General features: G+C 50.1%; 2 protein-coding genes and 1 long non-coding RNA gene across 3 annotated transcripts; 1 reads left to right on the top strand and 2 right to left on the bottom strand.

The window, feature by feature from the left end:
* The first annotated feature begins 3 nt into the window (after positions 1-3).
* Positions 4-8,191, top strand: SERHL2 (serine hydrolase like 2). The gene is made up of 12 exons (XM_015861678.1): positions 4-88; positions 936-1,170; positions 1,242-1,355; positions 2,380-2,421; positions 3,044-3,063; positions 3,268-3,342; positions 4,111-4,220; positions 4,484-4,563; positions 4,925-4,959; positions 5,712-5,788; positions 6,936-7,029; positions 7,466-8,191. Exons 2-12 carry the CDS (start codon positions 1,023-1,025, stop codon positions 7,580-7,582), a joined length of 912 nt encoding a protein of 303 aa, XP_015717164.1. The 5' UTR covers positions 4-88; positions 936-1,022; the 3' UTR covers positions 7,583-8,191.
* On the bottom strand, positions 4,079-6,929 carry LOC116653387. The gene is made up of 2 exons (XR_004307081.1): positions 6,112-6,929; positions 4,079-4,757 (listed from the first exon to the last, which is right to left on the bottom strand). It is a non-coding gene; the product is annotated as an uncharacterized LOC116653387 (long non-coding RNA).
* An 815-nt stretch (positions 8,192-9,006) lies between the features above and the next one.
* Positions 9,007-12,165, bottom strand: RRP7A (ribosomal RNA processing 7 homolog A). The gene is made up of 7 exons (XM_015861692.2): positions 12,030-12,165; positions 11,769-11,911; positions 11,523-11,648; positions 10,758-10,881; positions 10,547-10,644; positions 9,998-10,196; positions 9,007-9,535 (listed from the first exon to the last, which is right to left on the bottom strand). The coding sequence occupies exons 1-7, from the start codon at positions 12,079-12,081 to the stop codon at positions 9,450-9,452; spliced, it is 828 nt and encodes a 275-aa protein (XP_015717178.1). The 5' UTR covers positions 12,082-12,165; the 3' UTR covers positions 9,007-9,449.
* Positions 12,166-13,482: the final 1,317 nt, after the last annotated feature.

The raw sequence follows: 13,482 nt of genomic DNA, 5'->3' as shown, positions 1-13,482 counted from the left end.
GCCGCGGGGAGGTGCTGCCGCCGTGCCCGCCCCGCCGCCTACGGGCTCCGTCCTGCGGCCTGGCTGCGCCGTGCGAGCGGACGGAGCGGTAGGAGGGGGTCGTTGCGCCGTTCCGAGACCAGCCCGTGGGCTGGGGGACGTGGCACCGCGATGAGCTTAATGGGGCTCCTGAACGGTGGGAGGGAGGGAGGATGCGAGGGGCAGGGCTCAGGTGCAGCTGGGGAGGTCCTTCAGTTAGTGTCCTTCAGTTTGCTCTTGGATGTGACAGAGGGAGTCGTTGTAGTCATTGCAGTAGGGTGGGCAGCTTAAGGGACTGAGAAGGGAGCACAGCGGGGATGGGTGTGTGTGGGAGGATTAAGGTACCCGTGGGTCTCTGGGAGCTAGAAGGGTTAGGGGCAATGGAGGGGTGTTCAGGACAGCCCTGAAAGAGCCCCGAAGGCTGGTCTGTGCTGGAGGGCGTTTACTTGAGAGCCCAGGGTTAATGGTCCCTTCCAATCCAACCATTCTACATGTTGATCAAGCTCAGCAATTAATGGGCAGATTGGCAGCAGTGAGATGAGCGTGTGCCAGCAGGTGCCTGGTGGGTTGTGGGCTCATCTCATGTGGCCCAGAGGGGCATGTGGGGGTTGGCAGCAGGGAACCTGCTGTGTGACATACTCTGTAGGAGATGTCAGGCTCTGGAAGAAGAGAAATATCAGTTTAAAGGAGAAGAAGGCGGTGGTAATCTAGTACAGAAGGCAGCATCCTTATTCCCAGGAAGAAGACTCCCTCTTTTCCTAGGAGCAACACTAGTACGTGCAGGGAGGAGAAGTCCCCAAACAGGCAAGCAGGCATAGTGGCTAGGGATGTTGAATGGGGAGCTGTAAATCAGCAAGCTGCTAATTAAGACTACAGAAAGCTAGCGAGTTACTAAAGAGCTGTATTACTCTTTTCAGAGCTCTAGGCTGTTAACGAGCTCCCTGGGACCTGTTCTGAGCACGTGGCTCTCAGGGGACATCGCTTGAGAGTGCTTTATTTTGGGCATGTTCTTGGAGGTGAAGTTCCCCGTGCCCTGGGGCCATGTGGCAGCCAAGGCCTGGGGACCCCCAGAGGGACACCCTGTGCTGTGCTTGCATGGCTGGCTGGACAACGCCAACACCTTTGACAGGCTCATTCCACTGCTCCCCAGAGGTGAGTGTGGCTCCCTGGTGCGTCTCTTATCATGTGGCAGGGCTGCGTGTCTGATGCTCTCTGCTTTTCAGATTGCCGGTACGTGGCGATGGATTTCTCTGGCCATGGCTTGTCATCCCACCGACCTGCAGGCTCCCTTTACCATTTCCTGGATTATGTGAGCGATGTGCGCCGGGTGGTAGCAGGTGAGTAGTTGAAAGGGGCTTTGAGATGACGACTTTGCAAGGGGTGCTGTGTCACTCCTGCTCTTTGGAACAAGTCAGCAGCATCAACTGCTGGGAGGCAGCACCCTGTGCTTCTCTCCAGGCTGACCTTAGCTGGTGCTTTGTTAAACCGACTCCTCCTCTGTGGGTTTTTGATTTGTTTGTTTGTCTTTTGAGAAGAAACAGTAAACCCTGGGAAGGAAATGCTTCTGTACCAAGAAGCAGCGTAGTGGCTGAGTGGTGAATGCAACTAAATAGCTCTCCCAGACTGACCTTTCCTAAGCAGGCAGCAACCTCCAGCCAGAGTCAGATGTTAACTGGAGAGTCTTTTGGTTCCCCACATTCACAGCTTGGTGCTTGCTTTAGGACCGTGCAAAGAAATCTCAAAGCCAAGGTGCATTGGTCTCTAATAACTCCTGGTCTGACTACATCTTTGTGGGGGAGCCTATGGGAGCTCTTCAATGTTCCAGAATGTAAAACATGCCTTTCAGACGACAGCATTGATGAAGCAGTATTTTCCTATAAGTCTCCCAGAGCTCCCTAAAAATGGACTGAAGAGCCTGATGTAATTCCTGGTGCAGAGAGCTTTCATTTGGGATAATGAAACAGGGCGGCAGAGCTGGCTGTGTCCTTGCAGCTCATGCTGCATACCTTGTAGCAGGGTGCTCTGTCAAGGTGTCCCCCCTTCCAGTGGGTGCTGCACAGTGAGGCTCCTTTGCTAGTTGCCAGTCTCATGTCTGGCAGTAAATGGGAATTTGCCGTAGCTTGTTTGCAGCGCAGAGTATAGTTGAGAGCTGTGTGAGATAACTTTGAAGGAAATGAGGTGGTGGCTGTTCATTTTCTTTAAAACAGGCCTACATAGCCACCTTATTTCTGGATTGGGAAGAAAATCAAGCTTTGCAGAAGCCCTTTTGGGAGAAGGGGCCTGTGTTGGTGGGGAAGCAGCAAGATGCCGCAGCTCTGGTTTCTAATGCATCACTGTCTGTTTTTGTCTGTTGCCACTTAGCATTGCAGTGGAGACGGTTCACCCTGATGGGTCACAGTATGGGTAAGTGGCTCTTTTCCTTGTAAGCTGTGAGATTCACGGAAATATGAGTAGATAATTAATTTACAAAGCATGCTGCTAGAAGCTGGGCTGGAATATTCATTATATTGTGTCAAGTACCAGGTTCTTGCTTGAGTGATTCAGAAATTCACATCCTTGCTTAAAATGCTTGTTTCCACAATGCTGTAGTACAAACGGCTCTGACTGGCCCTGTGGGCATTTCCTGAGCCCCCAGGAGGGAACTGTGATGAACAAAGAGCAATGGTCTAAGGCAGGAATATTCACAGCAGGCCTTCCTGCTCTCCCCAGGCTTTATGGCCTTGCCTTTCTTGCCCAGGGCTTCTCTGGACACAGCTCACAGTACCTGCACACTGTAGTGTTTTAACTGATAACTCTTCCTTTGCTGCCTGAGGGGGAGATGGGACAGGACACAGAGTTCAGCTTACCAGTCCTGTTCTCTACTTGCATCCTCTCTGCTGAGAGAGCTTTACTGTGTAGCTTGGGCATTGTTCCTTGGTACGAACATGCATTTATGTTTCTAAGACAGCTCCTGCTTTGGGGAACGGGTGCTCCTGTTACCAAGGGGTGTCTCGTGCTTAACTGAGCACCCTCCTTCCCTTTACAGGTGGGTCTGTGGCAGGAATGGTGAGTAGAACATACTTTCTTCATGGGGTTTGTGACTTTTGCAGCTAGAATGACAAATGGGAGAGTAAAGAGACAGATTGCGCGGGTCTTGGATCCTGGGGAAGGAGAGGCCCTTTTCTAACCCCCTCTCCAGTACAGCAGGATGAAAACAGCACTCAATGCGCAGCTTTTCTCTTTATCTCATGATGTATCATCTTTCTTCAGTTTGCTTTCATTTATCCTGAGATGGTGGACAAGCTGATCTTGCTGGAAAATCTTGGCTTTCTACTGGCTCCAGAGGTTAGACTTCATGTGTCCTTCCCCTCCCTTTTTTAAAATCAAAATGAATGTTTTTGTCTTCCCCTCATTTGCTCAAAGGAAAAACTGATGTGCCCAGTTCCTGGCAGGTCACACAATTCTCAAAACTTCTTTGGCAAGCACAGATCTGCTCCTTGTTGCATGATGTGATACCCTGCTTAGGGTGGCCCTTGAGGAGCATCCTGCAGTCCTGTAGCACTGAAATTCACTTGTCTATGCCATGCCCATGTGCAAAAGGAACTGGAACCTCTATCCAAGCAGCTAACTGCCTGCCAAGGGTGTTTTCTTGCCAACAGCTTGTTGGGTGACCCAAGTGCGAGGCTGGCAGATTTTTTCTGCTCTTGGCAGGACATAAAGCTATGTTCCCAGACTGCCATTATCACTACCAGGTGCTGGGGGTTTGGTAGACAGAAATGGGATGGAAGCGTGGGGTCGGAGAGGATAAAAATCCCAGATTTACCTTGTTCTTTTAGAGGGCTGTCTTCAGTTTAAAAGGGAGAAGGTAAAAGAGATTACGAGAGTGAAAAGTTAATAACTTCTGCACAACAGTGCTTAGTTCTCTGCTCCTATCCTGCCTCTTATGTGTTGCTGTTCTCTTTCCTTGAGAAGTGGGCATTTTTAATATATCCGTAACTGGTACTAGCTCTGAGAGATGCTGATGGGTAAAACACCCTCCTCTACCCTCTAACAATACATAAAGTGACTCAGAAAAGGAAGGTTATTCGTGCACTGTACATCTCTTTGTTTTAGGACACTGAGGCATGGCTGAAGTCAAAGCGGCTGGCTATTGATAGATTACTGAGTCTAGAAGCAAAGCAGCAAGCTCCCAAAGCCCGTAGCCCTGAAGCAGCGTTGCAGAGGTGGGTTCCCACCTGTCTCTTCATTTGCTGCCTGTCCTCACCTTGGGCAGTTACGGCTGCATGAACCATAACGGGGAACGGTAACGGTTCTGCTCATTCAAGTTCTCTTCTGGTATCTCATTGCAAGACTTTTTGCTTCTATAGTCAGCTTCCTGCTCTTCTCTGAAACAGCTTGAGAGCTTGCTGTCACCTTGTCATGCCATTTTCGCTTCGCTTCCTCCTTTTTTTTCAGCAGCACAATGTCTCTGCCATGTCTCCCTCAGGCTTTTAGAAGCAAACAGACATCTGACAGCAGAGGGTGGGGCAATCCTGCTGCAGCGAGGAGCGACTGAGACACCCACTGGTAAGGGGCTGCTTGGAGAAGGGGCTCATCTCAGGTCTGACCCAGCACCGGGTGTGGGAAGGGAGCAGTGCCAACAGCCATTGTCTTCCACGGTCCAGAGTGCCCTAGCTGTGAGTTTACATAGCATGAATGGGATCAATTAAGTCTGGAGGCAAAGCTTTCATTTCCCAGCAACTGACATTGGAGCTCAAGTCCTAGAATGGGTAAAGGAAGAAAAATAATAACAAAAAAAAGATATTTGAGTTAATCCTACTCCTCTTACCTCAAAAAGTCTTGGGCAGACCGCAGAGTGAGGGGCAGAGGAGACAGAGCAACTCCTGTTTCTATGAGACATGAAAACCTTCTCTTGTTTTCCTTGCAGGGCTGGTGTATAACAGAGACATGAGAGCCCGTACGGTGAGTATTGCTGTTCTGACTTGCCCCCTGCTGCTTCTGAGCCCTGAGCTTACAGAAAACAGAGGTAGCGGAGGCCCACTCACTGAGCCCAGACCCTGCCTCCACCCAACCGTTTACTTACTGCTTCCCTAATTCCCACACCGCTTTTAAATGCTGCTTTTAAAAGAGCCTGCACTTGATCATTAACTGACTCAGCTTGGAGTCACTGGAAAATGTTACTGAATTTTTGAGCAGTTCCTGAGCCCCGGGGCCTCCTGGCCACATTTTCCTGCTGTTGTAACTCTTAAGGCAGCAGATGGATGGATGTTTTAGGTCAGCTTCTTTGTCAGGTCACCCTTACAGGAAGGGGGGAGGGAGTGGAACGAAGTCTTTACATCTGATATGTTGATAGCATCGTGCCACTATTGTGTAAGAAGGGCCTCCTCTACCTGTGCTACTGCCAGGCTATGAAAACCAGAGTACTGTATTATCTCCTTTTTAGTAAAAGGACTTTTTAAAGCTTTTTCTCTGCTGTGAGATCATTCCCATATGTGCTGCAACCCAGCAGGCAGTGCAGTTGGCAGCCCTGAAACACATCTGGATAGAAGGAGCAGTTGCAGAGCCAGACACTCTTATGTGCAGCCTGGCAGCCTGGCCTGTCTCAGCACAGCGGCTGTGGGGCCTCAGCCTCTCCTGCATGGGGCTTGGGGATACCCTCTATCCTCAGCTGCTGTCCCTGACATCTGTTGCTCTCCCTGTTTTTGCACCTGCAGCAGAGTCGAGAGTACCTCACAGTGGAACAGTGTGTGAAGCTCCTGCAGAGTATCAAGGACCGCGTTCTCATCATTTTGTGAGTGAGGCACAAGCCAAACCAGCCTTCACTGCCACTCTGTGCAAAGGGGTGATGGCTAGAAGGGCTCCTCCCCACCTGTTCATCCCCTGGCCTTGAGCAAAGGGAACATCCTGGCAGACACGTGAGCCTTTCCGTCATCATTCCTGCAAACTTCCCTTGTGCCTGACTCTTCCTTCAATGGCAGCAACCCACCTGCCCTCTCCTCCTCTTGCTGTACAAATGGTAAAGCCATTGCTGCCTTCACCTATTCTGGCTGGTTCTGGAGCCTGACCCAGCCCCAGAGCAGGGAGGAGATGCTGGGGAAGCAGCTGGTGTCTTACCTGGAGCCCCACAAGCCATCAGCCATCTGTCTGGTCTGGGTGCTGTTTGTCCTGCTTTTTTTGGCTGTCTCCTTACAGGGCAAGGTGTGTGAGGTTCTGGTGACATTGGCCCATACTGTCCAGGGGAAAGGAGGTGTTGGGAGCTGAGAAATGAGATTCAGTTTTGGGCTTCTATAGGCTGTTCAAGTCACAAGAGCATTTTTCTTTAAGACTTTTCCTGTTTGTCCAGAGCAGAAAAATGCAACATCATGGTGAGGACGGGACATCTAGGCCATACAGGACACATCCCCTCAAGCCTCAGACATTCTTTCATCTAGTTACCTGTAGCACAATCTTACTTCTACAGGGAGTCTGACACTGGCTTCTTCAGGGGAACTGCCCTGGTGCCTCCCGTTCCAAGTAGGGCAGGAACTGTGATGATAGTGATCAAGCAGCAGCACAGAGGAGGGGAAGGGACAGAGGTTAGATGCAGAAGCTGGCTGGAGGGAATAAAGCCAAGAGCAGAAGATAGGGTGGAGGGCAGGGAATTCTATACCGAGACAAGTTAAGGAGCCAGTCCTGGGGGGATAATATTTAACCCATCTTCCTATGATACTACTAGGCAGTACTCCAAGTATTAAACAGATAGCTTGATAGATAATAGCTGCTTAGCTAAGCTGTGCCTTGCTCCTCTGACAACCATGCACAAACCCGTAGCTGTGCTGCCTGCAGGCAGCTGGGTCTGCTATCCCAGTTTGTCCTGTGGACACTGCTTCTGCCCTGGAAACAGCCACAAAGACAGAGGCACACGACGTGCTTTACTGAGCCTTGCTCTCACTTTTCAGAGCACAAGATGGACTCCTGGTACCACACAAACTAGAGATCAGAAATCAGTTTGTGAAATCCTTACGGGAGGCATATGAGCACACCCTCAAAGAGGTGAGAGCAATTTCCATCTTCGCATCTCCATCCACTTCACTGGGCACCAACCTGGAAGCAGCTAGGAAATAACTTGCCTTAGAGCACATCCACAGCAGGGGATTTGTCCTAGACAGCCCAGTCCTCACATGGGGGGATGGAAGGCCGGCCTTGCCCTTACTGCCAGAGTCCTAGTCAGTACTGCCCTCCAGATACAGCTCTTCCCAGTTCCTCCCACCCCTGTCTTGCCTCCCTGTTGGACTGTCATCTTTACGTGACGGGTTTGTCAGTGGCTGGTTTATCTGAAGTCAGCTATGGCAATGTGAAATCCAACCTTTCTTTTAGACACCATTTTTGCATTTCCTCTGGCTTCCATCCCAGTGGGTACCACACAGTGAGCACAGCTTGCCTGAAGGAACACTTTCCTGCTCTATTTCTGCTTGTTTTCTCCCTGTAGGACATCCAGCTGGTAGAAGTGCCTGGGAGTCATTTTGTGCACCTGAACGAACCAGAGGTGGTGTCTGGGATCATCAGTAACTTCCTGACAGCGCAGCACACCAGAGCCAGGCTCTAAGCAGTCACTGCAACAGCAGTCCAGGACAAGGAGTAGCTAAAAATCCAGCTCTGGAGAAATTGTCAGCATTCCTACCTCACATATAATGTCAATTTCATAATACTTAATGCTGAGCTCACTGAAGGAGTGAATGTAGATCTGCAAGGTTAGACACACAGTGGCTCTCACCTTTCTTCTTCCTAACTTCTGCATCCTGAAATGAAGCAGGAACACAGGCAGGGGCTCCTCAGGGAGCAGCAGCAGCACTAGCTGTAGCTCTGCAAGAGATAGGTAGCTCACTCTTTCCTCCTCTCTCAGCATGAAGTGACAAATCTCCTCCCAGGGCTAAACCAGTTGAAAAAACAGGAAAGAGTTCTGCTTCTCTGCTTATTTCCATGAGTGCCTGAGCTCAGAGAGCTTCAACCTCTCTGTTCTACTGTGAGGGCTGCTGCTTTTTTTAATAATCAGATAAATGAGAGCTCACCTGGGTACAGAAGGCCATTTCAATGAACTGCTGGGAAATGAGTCATTAATCCTCTAGCTGAAGCAGCTGGGAGAACTATTAGTAATGGAAAAGTTGGCAGAGGTGATTTCTGTCCTTCTAAATAAAGATTGATCTTTCACTGTTAACACTGTTGTCTTTGACTGCACAGAAGAGTGAACCTTTCTTGCAGGATGCTCACCCAAGCAGCTCAAGTGCCAATCCTACGAAGCAGTGATTTTTGCATGCAATCTTTGCATATTTCATGTTAAGTATCCATCTGCCTCCTAGTTAAATAGATGCAAAAAGATATATGTAGCAAGCAAGACTGGTAAACTCCTCATGCAATGGAAGATGCACTTACGGTGGATTTTCCAGAGGACAGTGAATCTACTTTAGCTGAACTTTGTTGAATTCATCAGTTTTTCCTCCTTATGCTCATGGTCACTCCCTTACCAAGGCTGCAGGCAGTAAAATAAATGTAGCATGCTAGGTGTGCCTCCTTTCACAGCACAGCAGCTGTCACAAGCTGCTAGCATCAAGTTGCAAGTTATGTGATTAGCAGCAAAAGCACTGCCCCACAACTGGATGCCCATGTTGCCATCCTTACCTGCCTCCTGTGGGATGGTGGCAGGTTTTGTGGAAGCGCCTTGAAGAGTCTGGTTCTCCCTCCAAAGCTAGGCTGTCCTCTCACCTCGTCTAGTGACAGTGCTGAATTGCAGTGGTTCCCACAGCCCAGGCTACACCTAGCTGCAGAGATCCAAATATAGCTGGAAGGGCATCTCAGCACCTGGCTGAGGTGGAGCTGCCTGGGAGGGAAGCACTAAGAGAAAAGGTAGGGCTCTGTACCAAACCACTGATGGCTCCCTGTGACAGCAGGTCTGGGAACTTTCCAGTTGTTTCTATCCAAGGCTTTCTTACCCCTTCTTCATCACCCCCAAATAAACACCTAAAGAACCACTTACACATAAGCCATGGCTTTTATCACCACCCCAGTTCAATACAGAAGACACTGTTCCCCACAGCACAGCAATGGAGAAAGGGGCATTCCTGCCTTTGAGGAACAGCACCAGTTTATTTACAATTCTTCAGCAATTCCCTGCCCCAGCAGAGGTTTTGTTGGGCCAATACTGTCTCTTACCAAACTTCAGGGGGGCCTCAGCTGGCACAGAGGTACATACTATCAGAAGACATGCCTCAGCCCCCTTGGCCCATGCACCTTGGGAAATGGTACTGGATGATGTCAGTGCAAGCACAGCCAGGAGAGCAGGATGCAGTGCAACTGAAGCCGATGCTCTCACGAGATCCAATGGCAGGGATATGAAACTGCCTCAGTTCCTTGAAAACCTATGGCACCTGAGTCTCTCCTGCCCTCTCCAGCACAGGCACTGAAAGATTCAGCATAGCTCAGTATGGCCTAAACTTGCGCTGGGCTCGCATCAGTGCAATTCTCTGCTTGTCCTCCTCAAACTTCTTCCTTAACTGGGCAATATCTGAAACACGCAAAAAAGAAAGACAACAGGTCACAGGAGAGCAGCAGACCTCCCTCTCCCTGTGGAGCTTCACTTCTGCACCCTGGAAGATGTTCAGACAGCTGCAAGCACATATTGCTCAGAACAGGTCCTTTAAGAGCAGAGCTCAGGCTCTGGCTGTTTTGCAGTGCTACAGCTCCCTCTTGGGGAAGGAACACGGTAGTTCTCCTTTTCAGAGGCTGCCTCTGTGCAGACTGACAAAACCTGTTAGAAAGGTACCATTTGCCCACTCTCCCAAATATTCCAACAGCCTTTGCTAGGCCAGGTGGTGGCAAGGGTCACCCAGGAACTGGCCAGACCATTAGCCCAACCTCCCAGCCAGCTGTTCACCTGCAGCTGGATGTAGCTCCACTGAAAGCAAAAAGATGTTCTTTGGGTTATGGTGTGAGACAGAGAAGGGTAGAAGGTGATTCAGACACTCACGCTCTCTCTTGGTCTCGCGATGCTGCCAGGCATAGAAGTTGAGCAGCTCTTTGCGGGCCTTTTTCCGCTTCTCCCTCTCCAGCACCCGCAGGTTGGCAGCCTCTGTCCGGGGCAGGCCAGGCTTGCGGCCCTTCCGTGTTACCTTCACCCAGCCCTCCTCATCTGGTACACCCTCCTCCTTGGCTGCTTTGGCTTCTTCCTAGAGAGACAGGAAGGTGGGGCAACTTAGTAAATGCAGGGCTCCTCCAAGGTCCCACTCAGACACAAAGTTACAGCACCTGGTTCTGTACAAGATTTGAAGGAAGGCATGGGACCAGGCACTCAAGTCACAACAATGCATGCCAGACAGGACCTGTTTTATTTGTGGATGCCTACTGGGAGTCCTGGATAGAAGGGCCAGCTGTGATGAACCAAACCAGCAAACCCTGTCAGCCAGTGCTTCCCCTCTGCTATTTCCATTAGGACCTGGGCACTGAAAGGTCCTCTCCCCTGCCTTTCCTCTGCACAAACAAACTGCTTAGTTGGGTTCCCTCCCAGGCCTGGCCTCACCTCTGCTATCATTTTGTCATAGTCTTCCATGTAGGCATCCACCTCAGCCTTCAGTTCTTCTCGATCCACTACTGAGTCTGCATATCTGGCGATCCACTCTGAGACAGAGAGAGCAGAAGTCAGTTGTAGCCTCTTGTAGCATCAGGAAGGATTCAGTGAGGAAACGTTTCCCCTGCTCCAGTTAACAGGAATGCAGCCGGTGATTACTTACTGCTAATGCCAGTTTTCACAGGGTGACTCTCTGTTGATATCAACAAGGGACCCTTCTGTGATAGGGCCTTGGCTGCCTGGACACCAGCTGGTTTCCTGAACACCACGTATGCAACTCGAAATCCCTAAAGGAAGACAACACCCCCAGGATGGTCAGAATATGGTGGGACTTGGATGCACATATAGAGGTCAAATCACAAGTTCCAGTAGGATGACAAAAAAAAGTAACAAATCTAAATACTACTACCACATTGGTGAGGCCAAATAGCAGCCTTTCAGTATCTAAAGGGGGACATAAGAAAGAAGGTGACAAGACTCTAGTCTCAGGGTCAGTTGGGATAAGACAAGGAGAAATGGTTTCAAGCTAAAGAGAGGAGATTTAGATTGGGCATTAGAAGAAAGTGTTTTACAGTCAGGGTGGTGAGGCAGTGGCACAGTTTGCCCAGGGAGGTGATGGTTCCTCATCCCAAAATCAGGCAGGAGGGGCTCAGAGCACCCTGATCTACCTGTAGGTGTCCCCGTTTCNTTGAATTTTCTTTTATGTGCATTTCTTTTCTGAGCAGCCTGATGGAGCTGTAGGTGTCCCTGTTCATTGCAGGGGAGTTGGACTGGATGGCTTTAAGGATCTCTTCCAACTTATGTCTCTATACCCCCTCGCCCCCCCACGCAGTTTTCCCATAACTCATGCTCCAACCACCACCACTTGGGATTTTCTTCCCATTCCGATCACCAAAGCACCACCATCCCCTTCCCCCTCGAGCTTTACCGTTGCCTCTCTGTTGATGAAGAACTTGGACTTGAGTTTTTCCGCCTTCTCTCCCGGTCCCGGTTTGTCACGGAGGTCCACAGACTGCACGGCCCCACAGCGGGCGAAGAGCCGGGACAGCGCGTCCTTCACGCAGAGGAACAACGAAGGGCAGAGAACACGAGTGATTCCCCTCACTTCCCAGCGCACCGAGCCCCGCGCCGGGAGCCCCCATTCGATCCCCTCGCAGCCCCGCACCCCGCTTACCGGGCTGCAGTACGGGGGGACGTTGAGGACGAAGAGGGTGCGCTGCGGCGGGTGTGTGTCTGCGGGCCCTTCCCGCACCCGGTGCTCCTTCACCAAGAGGTAGTGAGGCGAGCGCTGCCGCGCCCCGAACTTTACCGCCAGAGCTGCGGGCGACAAACAGGTTAAACACCCCAACAGGTTAAACACCCCAACAGGTTAAACACCCCAACACCCCACCGCCGCCCCCGTGCCCCGTATTCCCCTCTTCCCGCCGCCCCTCACCCGTGTATCCCGGCGGCGCCGTCACGGCCACACGCGGCTCAGCGGCCGCCATCTTAGCGCGGGGCGAAGCGGAGGCCGCGGGGGCTGCCGGGAGCTGTAGTCTGCGGCGCCGGTAATGGCGGCGGCCGAGCCTCTCCGCTGCTATAGCGCCCCCAGCTCTCCTCAGGTGCAACCCGCAGCCTCAACGGAAGATTCAAATATATTAAGTAACCTTCTACTTGCGTAATCCTGTGAATATATAGTGATATATGTGATATAGTAATATATGTGATCTAGGTAGGAGTGTAGTGAAAACCCTTTGGACTATACATAAAAGCCAGTGTAGATGTTGTGTATGCTTGTTTTGTGGAGATTTCCCACCCTGCACGGAATAAATCAACATCTCCTTTCTGAACACTTGTCTTTTTGAATGTGTTTTGGGAGGTTGAACACCAACAGCAAACCCACCGGCTCGGGTTTTCTGATGGTAATAAGACTGATGTCACTGGGATCAGGGGATGCACGTACTGGGTGAAAACAGGAACGTAGGAGGATAGAAGGCAGCTTCTATCGTAATCCAAAGATAAGGAGGTGTACAACCCAACTAAGACAAGAGGCTCCTTGTACCTGTAGACCATGCAGCCTTTAAGAGTCAGACACCCACTCTAATCTCCAGAAGAAAGCTGTGACCACCACCTGGGTTGGGAAGCGTTGACTTCAACTTGCTCCATAAGGTGGCAGGCAATTTACAGGAACCTTGCATACTGCATATACGCTGGAAGAAGTGCATGCCGAGCATCACAGAAGAGAGAAAGCACACCAAAATATGGTAATGGAAATAGCATGAAAAAGTAGTGCATGAAAAGACTTGCAGAAGGAATGCAAGAATATCGTGCTGAGCAAACAACGCATAACAGGAAGCAAAGCACCAGTAGAAGTTCTCCTTAGCACAGTCTACAATTATGGAAAATTGTTCATAGTTCAACTTTTTCTTTCCCCTTCTCCATGGGGTAATGGGGTGCAGATATGGGAAATAAATGAAGCAGGCAGAAGGGATTAAAGCGGGGCAGAACCTGAGCAAAAGAAGTATCTGTCCAGAGAGGTTATATTGCCCAACAGTTTGGTGATATAGGTGTCATTCTATACTTCAGTTCCTCTAGAAATCCTTGGCAAAGGACTATGGAAATATAATATTATTTTACACAGAAAAATAACACCTAGAGTCCCCGCATTATGATGCACTCTGACAGGACAATCATTTAGTTTCAGCAGTTCTGAAATGAAGACCTCAAAAGCAGCATAACGCAGCAAATTTACGTAATCCTAGCAAGGCAAATAAAAGAAGAAATGTTAAAGAGTAAGAACACTAAAAGAGAACAGTCAGAATAAAGAATCTCGTCAATCAGGAAAAATAAAAGACAACCTTTACAGAAGCAGCTATATTTATGATGGAATGGAAGAGAGCATACTCCAA

The sequence above is a fragment of the Coturnix japonica genome, chromosome 1, assembly GCF_001577835.2.
Source record: "Coturnix japonica isolate 7356 chromosome 1, Coturnix japonica 2.1, whole genome shotgun sequence".
NCBI lineage: Eukaryota > Metazoa > Chordata > Aves > Galliformes > Phasianidae > Coturnix > Coturnix japonica.
Note: the sequence above shows the minus strand (reverse complement) of the source record. Positions and strands in the feature narration are given on the sequence as shown.

Bases quoted from the DNA above. Each gene is read 5' to 3' on its own strand.
- SERHL2 (XM_015861678.1), top strand. From the start codon at position 1,023: ATGTTCTTGGAGGTGAAGTTCCCCGTGCCCTGGGGCCATGTGGCAGCC. The intron at 3,343-4,110 runs GTTAGACTTCAT...TCTTTGTTTTAG, and splicing joins GCTTTCTACTGGCTCCAGAG to GACACTGAGGCATGGCTGAA. The intron at 4,564-4,924 runs GTAAGGGGCTGC...TTTTCCTTGCAG, and splicing joins AGCGACTGAGACACCCACTG to GGCTGGTGTATAACAGAGAC.
- RRP7A (XM_015861692.2), bottom strand. From the start codon at position 12,081: ATGGCGGCCGCTGAGCCGCGTGTGGCCGTGACGGCGCCGCCGGGATAC. The intron at 10,645-10,757 runs GTAAGTAATCAC...TCTCTGTCTCAG, and splicing joins TGTGAAAACTGGCATTAGCA to AGTGGATCGCCAGATATGCA. The intron at 10,197-10,546 runs GTGAGGCCAGGC...CTGTCTCTCTAG, and splicing joins ATGACAAAATGATAGCAGAG to GAAGAAGCCAAAGCAGCCAA.